At 39.0% G+C, this 16,516-nt stretch overlaps 1 protein-coding gene across 3 annotated transcripts in view; it reads left to right on the top strand.

The window, feature by feature from the left end:
• Positions 1 to 16,516, top strand: part of PTPRT (protein tyrosine phosphatase, receptor type T) — a 338,779-nt gene that overhangs the window by 255,048 nt on the left and 67,215 nt on the right. For all 3 annotated transcript variants that reach the window (XM_026862069.1, XM_026862068.1, XM_026862067.1), the window contains exons 14-15: positions 5,458 to 5,593; positions 12,969 to 12,998. In XM_026862069.1, coding sequence (XP_026717870.1) covers positions 5,458 to 5,593; positions 12,969 to 12,998 — 166 coding nt within the window. The remainder of the gene's footprint in view (positions 1 to 5,457; positions 5,594 to 12,968; positions 12,999 to 16,516) is intronic.

Raw genomic sequence — 16,516 nt, 5'->3', positions numbered from 1 at the left:
ATCATCTGGCTGTGGTTGAACCTCCCATTACTTTCATTGCCTGTCTCATTTTGTCCCTCCCTCATTTACACTTTCACTACCTTTTTCTTGCCCCCAGGTGTTTGACCCAGCTCTCCTTAGAGCCATTTTAGTTGCTCTCTCTTCTCCTCCTGTTGTGGTATCAGATGCTCTTTCCCCTCTGCAGTGGTATGTCTGCTGATGATCGTGGGTACCGCTTCCATCACAGGACTTTCTTCTTTATGCTTCGCCAGTTGGAAATCTCACATAAATACCCATCTTTTCCTCCTGCCTATGACTCTTTTGAATTCTTTTTCCTGTCAGTTACATTTTTTTAATTCAGTATTGAAATTGCTGGTTTAAATAAAGAACATTTCAAATTACAGTTTGTGAAACAGGTTTTAGAGAAGAAACTTGTATTATCTGTCCTGCTTAGTTACATGTACTCAATAATCATTCTTTCCTGGATGTTCTTCAGTGTGCCGCCTCCACAGAAAAGGTCACTTTATATCTGGTGGCTTATTGTTTTCAAATAATATATCTGTGCATAAATTGCTGGGTGAAAGTTTGCCATGCTATCTTTCACTTAGCTGCCGTTGCTGTTTCTCCCTCCATCCCTCTCGCCCCATCTGTGAGAGTTTGCATGTTCTGATGGAATTACCACAGGGTGTCTGTCCAGGAAAGTCAGTCCCCAGCTCTGCTCCTGGGTGCCTATTATGCCAAAGTCATATCCTTAATCTTTCCAGATCTATAAAGTAAATAACGTAATTTATTACATACCTTGCATGAGCATTACGAGGATTTAAAGTACATATGAATATTACTCTAGGAGCGTATAGTGCTATGTATGAATGCTTGCTGGTAAGTGGATGATTTTTCACTTTCTTAGTGTTTAGACAAGGTTCTTCTCTTTAGTTATGACTGGCAAAAACTTAAGTTTAGGCTGTTGGAATCACTTACAAACCATCTCCCAGCTCAGAGTAGCTCAACATGTCATCTCTTCCTTGTGGACAGAAACACTTTCAGCTGAAGGGATCTTCTGAAAGATTTAACTCTGGGATACAAATGGCAGCCCTCTATACTGAAATTAATTAGGGATTTCAAAACTCTTGCCCTTAAGTTATCAGCCACTGCAGGGCCAGTTTTAGCCATGATGTCAAGAAAGGAGGAATTTAAAACATTGAAAACCACAAGGAGCTGGCACAACATGAAACCATGCATCCAGTAGTTGCACCTTACTGAACTAGTCTGGGATTTAGGTATCTATGAATCCAGAGCAGGATAGTCGGATTAGACCTTGTGTGCCTGTGTGTGTGTTACAAAAGAACCCTCATCAGTGCTTGATGATCCACAAACCTGACTTCTCTTGGGCTGATGAGGCAGGTGACTCTGGGAAAGAACCCATTTGCCACTGCTCTGCTCACTTTGCATCTCTGCAACATCACCAGAACAGTATCTCCCATGAATGTGCTGCCTGTAATGTGTTTCGTCTCACTGCAAGATGCTGGATCTCTGGGAGTCTTGAAAGGATTGAAAAGACAAAGTAAATTAGGTTGCTGGGAAAGGACTAAAATTTGAAATAGCTATGAATGGAACATGGAGTGCTGGCTGAGCACCGATGCCTGTGAAAGTCAGATTCATGCCACTGGTCAAGCTTCTGAGAAAGTGCATTTTGTACAGTGCATAAATGTATGTCTCTGGGTTGCCTGGTCTAGTAGATAATGCAGAGATAGGGAGCCAAGGGACCTACAGTCTTTGCTTTCTGGCACTGTCTTCTATCATTTGCCTTCCTTATTAAGAAAGTAAGCTTAGGGCAGAAAATTGTCCTACTTCATGTTTGTACAGTGTAATGGGGTCCTGGCCTTAGCGGAGGCTCTGGGTGCCACTAAAATACACACAGTAATAACAGTGGTGACCTATTCTATATCCTATTATTCCAGTATCCAACTTCAGTTATGAGGAGCAATTTATTCCATGAAACGTGGTGGAAGTAACCACTAGAATATATGGTTATAGTTTAGTTTCTTTCCCTTTTACTGTCAGTAGTATATAAACATTGTTTTTCAGAAAGAAAGGGATGGGCCTTTAAGTACAGTAGTGCAGAGCTTTCCAAGTGTATTTAAAGACATTGGTATGAAATGGCCATCAGGGCAGTTTTTATGGGCTTTTGTGCACAGAGGATTTCAGATATGCCTGCATGCTGGTAGAGAAGCAAAACTCAAGAGTGTTACTCTCAGGAGCAGCAGAAGTAATTTTCTGCAAGTACGGTAACAGCTCAGAGACCTCCTTCTGCCACATCAGTAGTGTTGTCCTTAACTACAGCTGGTGGTGGTGCAAGTGGAAGTGTAAGCAACCATAGTAGATTTAAGCATCTGCAAGGAAAATACACTAGAAGGGCATAAAACCAAGGGACTTTTGCAGTAATGTTTCATTGCAAAGCTTTAAGAATCCAAGACCCAGGAATTTCGATACTGTCATATTATCAATTCTTAGGCACTATTAGCTGAGACAACTTACAAATGGTTGGACTAGTAGCCTAAAGGAATTGTTGGCCTTTGCCAAGATAGATAGAAGGAGTTACATAGAAGAATCAAGTAAATCAGTCACCACAGTGTGTAAGTGTCAGGATGGATAATAAGCTTTAATTCTCTTTTTAGAACTGCAGTAGCCTACAATGGGATAAGTAATATCGGATAAAAATACACTGACCACACATTGCATGTAGTAACAAGCAACAGCCGGGCAAAATCAAACCCGGATTAGAGGATGGAGTTGACAGCACATCTTTTTTTTTTTTTTTTTTTTTTTTTTTTTTTTTTTAATGTGGCTCACAATTCATGAGGGTATTCACATGATACAAAAATGAGGAGGGTCTGACTGTGCTGTTTGTGATAGAAAACCATTCTCCAACACCTACTATTTAGGGTCATAGGAGTAACTGCAACTCAAGTGAAGGATAATTTGGAGTACTTCTGAGTTTCACTTCAAACAAATAGAGTTTTAGCTATTTTCAGGGAAAAATTGTACCTTTATCATCTACTTTGTTGTGTGATAGTGTCAGGATTGCCTGTATGATGGTATATAGCTCACCTCTTGGTCAGATTTTCTCCAAGATTGAAAGAGATATTGTCAAATAAAGATGGTAATATGTAACTGATACGTTATTTTATTTTCATGCTCAGGAGTCCCATTAATGCATTTCAGACATACGAGCACAGAAGTTACCAGTGAACTCTTAACTGAATGGGAAAATTGGAGGATGCAGCAGAGCAGTAGAGTTGTCAGGGAGAAAAAGCTGAAAATTACATGTGTGTTTGAAACAGCCAGCATTTTTGCTTGCTAAATATTGTGTTTTGCTGTAGCAAAATAGATTAACGGCTTAGCTGTAGGAAAGGAGAAATCATACTTTTATCACTGCGTGTGGTGAATTTTCTTGTTTTGCATTTACTGTGTCATTGTTCTATATATACCCTTCAAAATATGATGAGAGCAGAATATAACACTTTATTCTAGATCAGATCCTCATCCCTGGAAGTCCATCAGCTAAGGCCCTATTCAGAACATATCAGAAAGCCCTGTATTCAGGGGTGATGTGATGTGATCATGATAACCATTAGGACTCATCCTTGCAGACAGAGATCTTTTAAAGCCTATGCAGTCTAACATGTGGCAAATGGGCAAAAGAATAACCCAGTGAGGCTTTCTACTATCTTGCCAACATATGGACTTGATGGAATATTGTCTCCCCAAGCTATTGACTTCATGTCAGCTTTTCCTGAAGGACAGCAACACACAGTTGTTAAAAGAGCAAAACATTATGGTCTTCTGATGATAGCACTCTGTTTTCATCTTTGATTCCCCTTTCCTACTGTGTTTAAGCTGTAGAGGAAGACTTGACTGACTTGAACAGCAAAGGTGAAACTCAAGATAAGATTGTGATCTCATGTAACATAAATCTATTTAACTTCATTAAATGCAATGGTGATATTTTTGGGATTAGTTAAGTATATCAGAAATATAATAACGATAGACTTATTTAATATTTAGAGTAGCCACAACTCAATTCTTGTGGGGCCTTCTAAATCAAGCTCAGTGGTTTAAGCTGTATCTGGAAAAATTTTGCACAGGAAGTAAAGTCAGCAGAGCTAAGGTATATCATAAGCACTGTACAAATAGTCCCAGCAGCAGGGGAGGGGGTAGCATTCTGCAATGTCCTCAGTTATTACAGGTGCAAAAGACTCTTAAAGTCAGATCATGACAAGGAATCATCACAGAATGGTTTGGGTTGGAAGGAACCTTAAAGGTCATCCAGTTCCACCTCCCCTGCCACGGGCAGGGACACCTTCCACTAGCCCAGGTTGCCCAAAGCCCCGTCCAACCCTTTGAACCCTTCCAGGGAGGGGGCAGCCACAGCTTCTCTGGGCAACCTGTGCCAGGGCCTCACCACCCTCACAGTAAAAAACTTCTTCCTTACATTTACTCTAAATCTACCCTCATTCACTTTAACACTATTACCCCTCACCCTATCCCTACACCCCCTAATGAAAAGTCCCTCCCCACCTTTTCTGTAGCCCCTTTAAGTACTGGAAGGCCACTGTAAGGTCCCCCTGGAGCCTTTTCTTCCCCAGACTGAACACCCCCAACTCTCTCAGCCTGTCCTCACAGGGGAGGTGCTTTGTGACCCTCCTTTGCACCTGCTTGAGCAGGTCCATGTCCTTCTGATGTTGAGAGTCCCAGAGCTGGACAGAGTTTTGTGTAAAGAAGTAAATGAAGAAATACCTTGCAAATAATGTTCCTCAATATGTTGGGATTTTTTTAAGTGTGTAGTCTTTACTCTTAAAAACCCCAAAATTTGAGATTGAAATTCTGTTGTCTTGCTGGGGCTGCAGAAGAACTCATGCATGGAGTATGTTAGATGATGCGGAGGCTGCTCTGGGCGCTCGATTAATGATTGTTACATGCGTAATTGTAACCGTATGTTTCCAAAACCTAGGCCTCCAGTACAATGAGAAATAAAAATGTGTTATGATTTTAGAAGAAAAAAAATTTCTGCAAGTGGTATTATGGGATATGTTATTGCAAACTTTTACATTCATTATTTCGATGAGTGAGGATTGCACCTTCACTTAAGCTATTTGAGATGAAAATTATAACTGCTATTAATTCTTCTGCTTCTGGGTGTATGCTGAGTGCTTCAGAAGAGTAAATTCCCCGTTACAGTATAATATGGTAAAATATTATTCAGTTGCATTACACTGGGATTTTACACCCTATTACTGCTCTGAATTATCTATCATTAGCTCTTTATTAAAGGCAGATTTGGTTAGATGGACAATTGTCTCTTGCAGTTTGATTGCAAATATGTTGTTAGGCTTTCAAATGAATATTTAAAGTGTATCACTGGATTTTTCTACAAATTCTCTTTCTTATCTCCTCCTTCCTCTGCCTGAATCTTTTAAGGAGCTTCCACACAGAATTCCAATGCAGTGGAACCAGAAAAGCAAGTTGACAGCACGGTGAAAATGGCTGGAGTTATAGCTGGTCTGTTGATGTTTGTTATTATCCTCTTGGGAGCAATGCTTACCATCAAGAGAAGGTAAGTTTCTGCTTTGCTTCCATCTTTGACCTGGCTAGATAGAGTGTTGCTGTTTCAAAAAGAAGAATGAAATTGGTAGAGAGAAAACATTCCATTTGTGTTACAGAGGGCAGCTATCACTAAGAAGTTGAGATGCATGTTCTGGCAGATACTATATGAGCAACAAAAGAATGGTTGTTACTGCAAAGAGTTAATGATAATTAATTGATAGTTAATAAGAAGAGTTAGCTCATGGAGAAGTACAAAGTGATAATGAGGCAATGGAAGTAGGCTTGTGAGCCTGTGCAGGTAGCACAACAGGGGTCTAATAGAAGACAAGAATTCTTTCTTAGTCAAGGAAAAGAATGTCTTAAAATAATGTGATCATTGAGGAGACATTTTCACACAGCAATTTCTTTGCAACCAGTGTTCAGCTGGAATATTACATCTTGCTGAGGGTTAGAATCTGTCCAAGAATTAGCTTTAGTTACAGGGGAATGAAACTTGGACAAATCATGTATGGTAATGAAATTTGTTCAGTTTATTTTGTGTTAATTTTTTTTTACTATTTGCACTTAAACTTTGAAGAAGACTATTGTTGTTTCCACTATTTTAGGAGCTCTATATTTACAGTACAATGTACTGATCCAGAAAACCACTTAGGCAAGAGGTTTTCTTGAGAAAAGGATGCATTTTGTATCTATTTTTACCAGTCATATTTCTGAAGGGAACCCTACTTTTCAGCAGAAATTTGATGCTAATTGAAACAGGAGCTAGGTAGCCTGGCAGCCCCTTGTCTAGGTGTAGGTAGTATTACATGTGAGAGCCTTGGTGATTTGACTTGGTCTGTTGCAGAGCATGCAGCTTTTCAAAGCAAAGTTCTGTTCCTTTGAGATCTCTTATCTCTATGACAAACAGTCACATATCTCCCAAAAATAAGAGCAGGAGTTAAATCTAGATATGATCCTCCTCTATCTTAATCCAGAGCACACAGGCAAATGGAATAGCTCTGTGCTACAGATGCTTGAGTGCAGGGCAGAAGGACCTTGAGAGGCTGGAGAAATGGGCTGATGGGGACCTCATGAAATTGAGCAAAGGCAGAGTCCTACATTTGGGATGGAGTAACTCCATGCAACAGTACAGGCAGGTTTGCAGAGAAGGACCTGAACGTCTTGGTGGACAACTGGAACACAAGTCAGCAATGTGCCCTTGCAGCAAAGAGCAACTGTGTCTGGGGCAGTGTGGTTAGAGTGTAGCCAACAGGTTGATTCAAGTGATTATTCCCTTCTGTTAGCCACTGATGAAATTGCTCTGGGCATACTGTGTCCAGTCAGGGGATCCTCAGTACAAGAAAGGCACTGATATATGAGAGCAAGTCCAGAGGAGGGTTAGCAAGATGGTTTAGAGGTAGAGAATCTCTATCCTTGGATAAACTAAAAATTTGACTTGGACAAGGCACTGAAGGACTTTCTGCAGGTGAAACTAGTTTAAGGAGGTTTCCTTTGATTAAGCCTTTCCAAATGATGTAATTCTACAAAACTGATTCCAAATGTACTGACTACTGTGAATTCCTGTTGAATCAACTGAAGATGTGGGCAGTCTAGATTTTTAATCCAATTTCTGTTGTGTGTAAAAAATTTCAGATTTTGTGTACAAATGTGTGTTTTAGTCACATGTACTGCAGTTTTGTTCAGTGTTAAACCCAAGCAGTATAGATGTTCCTGACTCCAGTCCTCTGCGAGCTTTCCAGTTCAGAAACAGAAAAAAATCAGATGCCTCCAATGAAAAACAGAAAAAGGGTTTCAGCAAAATTCGAGTTGGGTTTCTGGTTTGGTTAATGTCCAGCCCTCATCCATTCCTGTTACCTTCCTAAAAGTTATTTAAGGAAAGCTTTTATTTTCATCTTGAAAGATAAAGCTTATAAGGAAAGCTATCAGAGCAATGCCCCATCTGAACATCCTGGTGTATTTCACAAGCTACTAAAAGTTCATAGCATTTCTCTCGGGTAATGTATTATTATTATAAATCATGTATATTGCTAGGCAGAAAAGAAACAATGTTTTTTCATGATGACAAGGAATTTCTTATTGGAGGACAGTTTTTCTCTGGTATAAACTGCCAACAACTAAGTCAGAAAGGTAAGGATATTCTTATGAGACAATATACTTTAAATATTAAGGAGGTAATACACATTGTATCTTTATTTTCTCAAATATGTAGTTAAAAGTACAAAATGGGAAGAACTTGGATGATTAGACAGCTTGTCATTGTTTGTACGTTTACAAATGCTTCAGTGAGAAAGAAGGAAGACAGTAAAACTCATGATGGTTGTTCCTGTGTGAGGGATATCTTCAATAGATTTGGATCAAAGAGGAAATCCAAAAGTCAAACCTTCATTGCAGTAGGCCGTAGGTTCATTTTCAGGATTTGCACAAACCATGTTGATCCCCTGTCTGCATGCCATAGGTCAGAATTTCTGTAGTTGTCCATAATTTGTTTCATTTTATTTTCAGTCAGTTATGTGTGTAGAATATTTCGCTACTTCATTCTCCAAAGGCCATTTTTTCCTATTTTCAGATTTCACATCAAACTCATATTCCCAAACAGTCTACTACATCTTTTGAAATGTAAATATGGTACTCTTGCTGTTAAACACTGTGATTGCTGCCAATCTATTTTTTGTATAAATTTGAAAACAAGAAATTTCTCAGGGGTAGAATTATGGGCAAGTAATTTTTTTCTCCAAACACTGTGGAAGAAATCTTCATTGTTCTCATTCTGATGAATGCATTGATACAGAGATGTCTTGATACATATCAGTGATACATCTTTGCTTAATCTTCTGTCTTCCACTGGAAACTAGAAAACCAACAAAAGGCCAAGTTATCAATATGTAGGAATTTGTCAAAGAAGAAAGTAAAAATTTACCATTTATTCAGATCATCTTGTTTGTTCTTAAATGGGCTCTACATATTTTCTGCATAATATAGCGAACTTTTATTAGTAGTCAGGAGAAAACTTAAGAGACTGTATTATTGTTTAGTTAGGAGGGATATAAAATCAATGGATTTGAGCTTTTTTTTTTTTTTTCCTGATGTATTTTTAGCTCAGGTAAGTAAATGGTGGGGAAATCTATAAAGATCCTGCTTTTTCCAACATTTGATTCTTCTGAGGTTTCGGCTGTCATGGCTGCAGCAATATAAGTTGATACCTCATAGACAGAGGAACACACACAAACCCAGAATCAAAAATACTCGTAATGCCGAGCAGGTTCTAGAAGCTGGAGACTGAGGACTCATTTGCTTGATACAAAAACTCCCAAGCTAGTGCTGGCCAGAGCTGTCCCCGTACCACAGTGCACATCTGTAGAACTAGCCTGGTCCCAAATGCATGGACAGAAGTTTGCGATATCTGGCTTTGCCATAGGCTCTGTTAACCTCGGCATCTTCAAAATTAAAATCAGAAAGGTGGTGAGTGGGAGTATTAGAAATATAAATTCTCCCCTTTGTCTTTCTAGAGCTGGAAAATTACATTTTCCTCTGTGTCGATCCCCACCTCCTAGTGCAAACAGCAGAGCCACCACAGTCTGTATCTCTCTGCTTGTTTGCTGTCATTTGCAAGGTTACCCACTGGAATACCCACTATTATAAGAAATAACCTGGCTCATCGACTTTAAAATACTTTGCAATTTAGAAGCTGTAACAGTGCAGAAAGAGTTTTTGGAGTCTTAATCTGTCTAGGTCTGTGTAGCACACCTGCAGCATCGCTGACAAACCTGCTGCTTGCATCGGTCCTGGGTCTCCCCTGAACAGGCACCACCAGTCAGTCATGTCCAGTTGAGGCTTGGAGCTGCATATGGACAGGTGTTCCCCGAAGGTGAACTTAAGCCTGTCAGGCTCATTTCATTTGTAAACCAGTGTGGGTTGGGACCAGCTTTCATAAAAGGAAAGGCTGCTTTGGACCACAGATGGATTTGAACTTCTGGAATAGCACAGCTGAAAGCTTGCACTTGTGTGAGAGAACAGTTTAACAGCAAAGTTCTCTTTCTATTCTATAAACAGTAACGTTAGGAGTGAGTTTAAGCTCTTGCATTCAATTTTTGCATTAACCTTGCTTTAAAAACAGTTCCTCTTTTCAGTTCTCTAAGGCTAATGCCACAGTGTAGTCTTGTAAGACAACAATGCAGAAAAATAATTTAATTAAACTTGAAGCTTTTTCTTCAAATGGAGCTGGAAAATATCACAGTGACATTTGTTCATAGTCCAGGGCATCATAGTACATTGATAATAGTCACAGTAGTGGATTTCCTGAATGAACCATTTTGTTAGCCAGTGCAGTGAGCAAAGGAGGACAGAAACACTAAGAGAAGGCAGATACTGGTTTGCAATTTAGGCAAATCATCAGAAGCTGCTTTTTATTTCTGTGAGATGCACCAAATCAGCACACTTTCCTGAACCTTTCATATGCCAGGCATAAGCAAGTGTTGCCCAGTTGCTTTTAGTTTCAAGAGGCCATACTGCAAAAACTCTAGTGACTTGCAAATTTCTGGGGGCTGCCAATGTTTTATAGGGTTTATTCATATATGTGAAGGTAAATTAAGCCAGCCAGAATGTTTATACACTGGAAAATTTTGGTTTGTTTTTACGTTTGTTAGCTAAAAGTATTAGTTGAACCCTGGGGTTGCCTAAAGTCTGCAAAACTTTCTGTATGTGTATCTATGTAAAAATTGTGTGTGTGTGTATATATAAATTTCTGTTTCAAATATGACTGTCTTAGAGTATCTAAAATCAAAAACATTAGCAAAATTTGTTTTCTTGATTTTGGAAACTACTAGCTATATGGGTTACATGTTTTCATCTCTAGTATCATTCTATGTATATGGACACTAAAATTGCTGCAACATAATTTTGCCTGTTAATTTACAGGTGGTGATCAGTGTCCACATGGATGCATTTGTCCACATAAGGCAGTACATCTTTCTTTTATTAATAGATGCATACTTCATTTTTATTGTATCAAAACATTGCTAATTCATTAACAAGTTTGTTTGTTTGTCCTTAATATTAGTTAAATATTTTTGTGTAATAGAGAATACAGGACTGGTTAGTAAAAACAAGCTGAAAAGAAAAACAAGACATTTTAAAACTTCTTTTCTGGAGGAAATACCCTTTGACTTTGCCCCCCAAAAGGATTAAATTTTGGTCAGTTCTGATTTCATCTGGACAGTTTTAAGTCCAGACTTGCATTTCCCTGGAGTGAAGAATGTGACACTTTGCAGGCTTATGTGTTTGAGCAGACAAAGCCTCTACTGACCTCTTTAAGTATAAGACTGAATAAATAGGATCAGACAGCCTGTCATGGGTGCACTGTAAATAAGTTCTTTAAACTGCTGTCGGTAGCAAAAAAGGAGATTTGGGGCTATGTAGGGTCTAGGATTAGTTTCTTCAATGAAAATTCAGCTCCTTGTTCTGGATTAGGATTTAGGTTGTTACCTTAAACTAATTAAGTAAAACCCAAAAGCCTCTTGAGCAGAACACAGGCAAGCTATAGGATAGAATTAACAAAGGGATATTTACACATTCAGTGGCTTGTGTCCCTTCTGTGTCCATATTTAAGGTGGACAACAGGCAGGGTTTTCAGGATGCATTCTAGGATCAGGTCATGTTTTTAGTGCTCCATAACACTGACCAGTTTTCGCAGTTACTTTTGAAATATTCCTTAGGAAGCCCTTAATTTAAGTGGCATATTTGGGGAGAATTTGAACCAAAATGGCCTGTCCAGTTCCAAAATATGATCCTCCTTTTGTTTGTCTTCCTTTATTTTCTGTCCTTATAGAGGAAGTCTTTCTGAGCTTTCCTCTGCAGCTTTGAGGGATGTGCAGCTTTTTAATGAGAAGTAAGAGTCTCATGTGATTACATGCCTACTGGGCAGGACATGAGAAGAGTACAGCAAGATGGTCAATGGAACAATTACAGTTGATAGTGCTGTGTGAAACCTGGCACTGGTCTATCAGAAGGGTTGCTTTAATGGAATAATTTTGAGGGTGTAGGGGTTTCAGCTCTGTGGAATCTCATTTTCCACATCCTGGTTATTTTTCTCTTTGCTTAGTGGTTCAGAGGAACTTGGAATTTCCCAGTGAAGCTCAGTGGCAATCACTGCACCTTAACTGATGCATTGCTATGTCTGTAGAATTTTGGGAGACAGTGTTATTATGTTAAAAATACGTTCACGCGTATCTTGGAATCTGTGTCATTCAAATAACTTGGCATATTTCAGAAATCTGGCCAGAATTTCAGGTTTATAGCAAGGGCCACCACCAGGCAAAACATGTCATTTCAGATTAATCCTCTTGAACATCTGTAAGTCACTGTCCTTTACTCAAGTGTGTGTATAACAAAGAGGGTGATTGGACACAGAGCGTAACTGCGCTGAGTCTGGTTTCCATGTGTGCTTACGAAAGTTGTGTTCAGAGTAACTATAAAAGTGAACACTGGAACTTGCATTTATGCTTCTCAGTACTTCCTAGTATTTGTAGTGTCTTCAAGGATGGGATTTTGAAGTTGTGCAGTAGGTTGAAGTTTGTGTTCTATTGGTTTTCCCTGTCTTGACCATAGCTGCTGCTTCTGCGGCTCCCTTATGACATCTGTTGTGAAATGGCAAATGACCTTTTCAGAGAAGCCCTTTCCAGTTATAAAAGGGAAGACATCACCTCTTCAGTTATAACCGATAGCCAAGTTTTGTTTTGTAGCGCTGCTTAAAAATATATCAAAAAGTTCTGAAGAGTATTGTTGAAAAACTATAATAGAAAATGCTTAATCACAGTGACGCAGACAGCTAATGCATACCTCCAGTGATCATCTATAAATATGTCGTGATGCTTGAATTTTTAATGAACTATTTGCATTTCAGTTTGATGAAGCTTGATTTATCATTACACAATTTGCTCATTGGCTAAATATTCCAAAATTGTGGTGTTCTTACATTGTCACTTTCCTATTTATTGTTTTTTTATATTAATAGCTCTTACATATTTCTTTTCATTACAAAAATCTCAAAGCTCTTTACAGGCAAAGGTAAGTCTCGATTACTTGTGTTACTGACATGGCAAAGTTAAAGAAGAAAAAGGTGAGGGGATTTATTCATAGTGACACAAGTCAGAAGTCGGTAGCAGAAGTAGAAACACAACCTGTGTTAGCTGTCTCCAGCTCAGTATTCATTCCTTGCCAGCATATAGCTCCTGAAAGCAGTGTTGGAGACTTGTAGCTCAGTGCAAGAGGCAGCACAAATACTGTGTTTATTGAAAAAAATCCTGGAGTTCATATAAATCTAATTATGTTTTTTTTCTTTTTTTCTCATTTTGGATATTTTGTTCATCTGTCTGGCCGGCAATTTTTAGAAGAAATGCATATTCCTACTCCTATTACTTGTAAGTACTTGGCTGGGAATGACGTTTCTTGAGTGTACTCACCCTGTGGTAATTTTGTGCTTTGTCATATTCTTTTGTTTTACCAATTTTATCATTCCATTTATCCTTGTGGTTTATTTTCTCCATTTCACACTGTTATGTTTTCCCTGTTTTACCATTGCACCTGTAACTGTGCCTGCAAACACATACATGTCTACAGATAGATCAGTTATGGTTTATAGTTCTTCAAATGCTAATGGACAAATACCGAGTGTCCAACTGCACCTTTTTTAATTGTCCATTTTATTTAGCCAGACTGCAGGAAAATTCACACCTGAAAGTTATTGTTGGGAATTTCTCATCCATGGATATAAGCTTTTTAAAAATGTAAGGTTTCTCACAACTAGGACTTCACATTATCTCAACAAACATCCCTGCTCCTGGAGTTGCCAGGTTCTGAGTGTCAGTTTAGACCATTAGATGATGAAGTGGTTCAGATATTCAGATCTAAATCACCTGTCCAGTCCTAATGACAATGCTGCATAATTAAGGCAGTTGTTAAGGTGCATGAAAATTCTTCACACATCAATACTTCCAGAGCCATCTGTTGTCTAAAGATCGAGGGGCTGGAGAGTAATCAGGGCCAAGCTGTTTCTGTCATGATAGTAGTTGTCTGAAGATCAGGAGGAAGAGAGGACTGTGTCAATGATCTGAGGAAAGAGCCCTAGAGAATTGAGTTGGATGCCTTTGCTGCCACCAGAGGGTTGGAAGGGATAGAGAAGGCAACTGTGACTGCCGAGAGAAACAGGTCTCCCCAGTTCATAACTGTAAATGCAGAGTAACTCCATTTCCTGTAGACTTCACACCAAGAACTTAAGTAGTCAAATTTCAAGAGAAGTTTTACTGAGTGTTAAAGAAGAGGGGACAGTTTTAAGACATAGATGCTACTAGCTAGTTGCATTTCTTGGTACAACCTTTCCTCTTCTGCACATTTCTCATGAACTTCAGGAAAGTGCCCTTTGCGCTCTTCTACTGTTTTGGTTTCCTTCAACCACTCAGCACCATTGCCTGAAAAATTCAGTCCCTAGTTTTCCGTTATAATTTTATGTCCTTCCAGCAGGCAGTATGTGGTCAAAATGTTCCCTGCTGTATTTTATTTTGAGATTTGTGTATTTAAAAAGATGAATCAACTTCTGAGCCTTGTGTGACCCCTTTCTACAACTGCACGACATTGTTTTAAGCAGTCAGCTGAGGATTACTCTGCTACAGAGACAGTGAGGGTATCATTAAGCAGTCTCTGTGCTGTCTTGTAAGGGCTCTTGTGGTCTTTTGTCAAGGAACTGGAGAGTGTCTCAAGAAAAGAGAAGAGACAACCTGTGGAGGTCACCTAAGCTCAACGTTGCCTTGAGCTTCAGCAGTAGCAGAAGCAAGTGCTTTAATAAGATTTAATAAGGCAGATGTACACCATGAAGCATATCATCAGACAAGTTTATGTATTCATATCAGCCCACTGAAGCACTTGATGGAGATACAAACTCAACATACAAAAATCTTATATCTCCCTAGTACTGCACCCAACTTTTTTTGCAGAGCGCTCTGTACTTAACGGTGTCCCAGGTGCCCCATCAAGCATGACCTCTGCTAGCTGGAGCATCAGTGTAGTAGAAGTAACACATAAAGAGTAATCACACAGTAAATACTTCCATCATCAGGCTGTGCATGTCAGCATTTGGTTTCAGATTGACATTTGGCCTGTCCCCTGATCTGGTAAAACCAAGCTCTGTTTGGGGTTTTTTTTGTTTTTTTTCCCTGAGCAATAGTCAAGGTACAAGGGATGTTTCAACAGTGAGGAAAGAAAGCAGGAGAATCCATGAAGGAGCGTATGATGAAGTTTTATTGAGTTTCAGGTTTCACGTGAAATAGGATGTTTTGTTGTGATTGCAGGTGAAAATCTTAAATGGCTAAGGACTGTGTAATTCTTAACCAAAGCTGGTAGAAATTGCTACAACCTCTTATGAGCAGAGAGATTTAAGTTTATTTGAAACATGAAATCAGAGCAGCAATATGTGTATGTGAATATATATATATTTAAGTAGAATTGGTTTCCATTCTATGACCTTGTATGAATGTTTTAGTCCTGAAGCAAAATTCAGTTGGATGAGTTGCCAGTATTGAAAAGCAGATTCTCAAATAGATCTGCTGGCAGACCTTTAAAGCCAACCATATGGACTACATCACTTTATTTTTAGTTTCAGTTTCTGGACTTCAAAGTTGTGCTTCTTAGAGTAATTCTCATCTGCTTTCAGATAATTCCTCTCAGCTCTTTGTCATCTGCTATACTGGCATTTCTTCTTGTTAGGGACCAAAATCTCCTACCCTAACTCTTCTAAACTGTTCTTAACGATATGTCGATTATAAAGTCAGGAAGACTTATATCATATTTCTTACAGAGATGAGCCACAAGCATTGCAGTAATCTTTAGACTGGAGTTCTGCCTTCAGCCTGTCTTGTGTTCTGCTGCAATCCCAGCACTGTAAAATCTGATTCTGTAAGATGGTTGAGTACTTGCAGCTTCAGTGAAACAGAAGTCAAAAATACTCATTTGTAAGAGCAGCTCTTTTAGCCATTTTGTGCATACATAGTTATGGGTAGATAGTTATGGGATTTTTGTATAGCATCACTTAATTAAAAACTTCCTACAACATATAGGAAGGGATATTATTGTGGCTGAAAGAGAAGGGCATAAAGATCTGTAACATGTCTTAAGTGGAAATAGAAATCCAGGAGTCCTCTATTTCTAACTTGCTAGGTCATTGTGCAGGATTGACATCATTTTATGTACTTCTGTTTACCCATCATTAAAAGTTAGTTACTTATGATTTGAGATCCTTGAACAGAAAATGGTTTTGTGATGGGAAGAGAAGGATGTGGAACTAGGAGCTCCTGTCCTGGTGCACTCACTGCATCACTGTCGCCAGGGTGACGCATGAACCTTTTCAGGGGAGTTACTCTGTATTTACACCAATACAAATGTCTGAGGTTTGTACAGAATTGCCAGCTCTGTCACACTGCACTTAAGTTTAATGCATTGTAAGATATGATGTGCAATGTAAGATAGCAACCCATCCACATCTGAAAGTTTCTGTTCTTTTTCCTAGCTGAAGCTGTAAAACACAGACAGCAATTTATCCAGTTTAAAGGAGGTTTTGCATTTAATGACAGACACCTCTTTTGCAGCAGTATTTTCAGCTGCAGCAAGCCCTATCAAGGCTTTCTTATTTCCTCACCAGGAAAAGGAATTGAGATGTTTTCTGTGTGCGGGTTGTTTTGTTTTATTTCTTTCTCCTGGGCTGGGTAATGGTTGCAGAATGAAATTTAATCAAGAGTGGTATCAGACCAGAGGAGTATTTCTGGAAATACATAGACTTGTGTATGTGTTACAAGCACTCGGTTTAATGTTATTTATAAGAAAAGGGCACACAATGGCCAGTATGTTGTTCTCCTTTTCCCCTGAACTGGACAGAATACTGAGGATGCAA

This window comes from Athene cunicularia (assembly GCF_003259725.1).
Source record: "Athene cunicularia isolate RWA chromosome 20 unlocalized genomic scaffold, athCun1 chr20_part1, whole genome shotgun sequence".
Taxonomy (NCBI): Eukaryota; Metazoa; Chordata; class Aves; order Strigiformes; family Strigidae; genus Athene; species Athene cunicularia.
The sequence above is the reverse complement of the archived record's forward strand: the minus strand, read 5'-3'. Positions and strand labels throughout refer to the sequence as shown.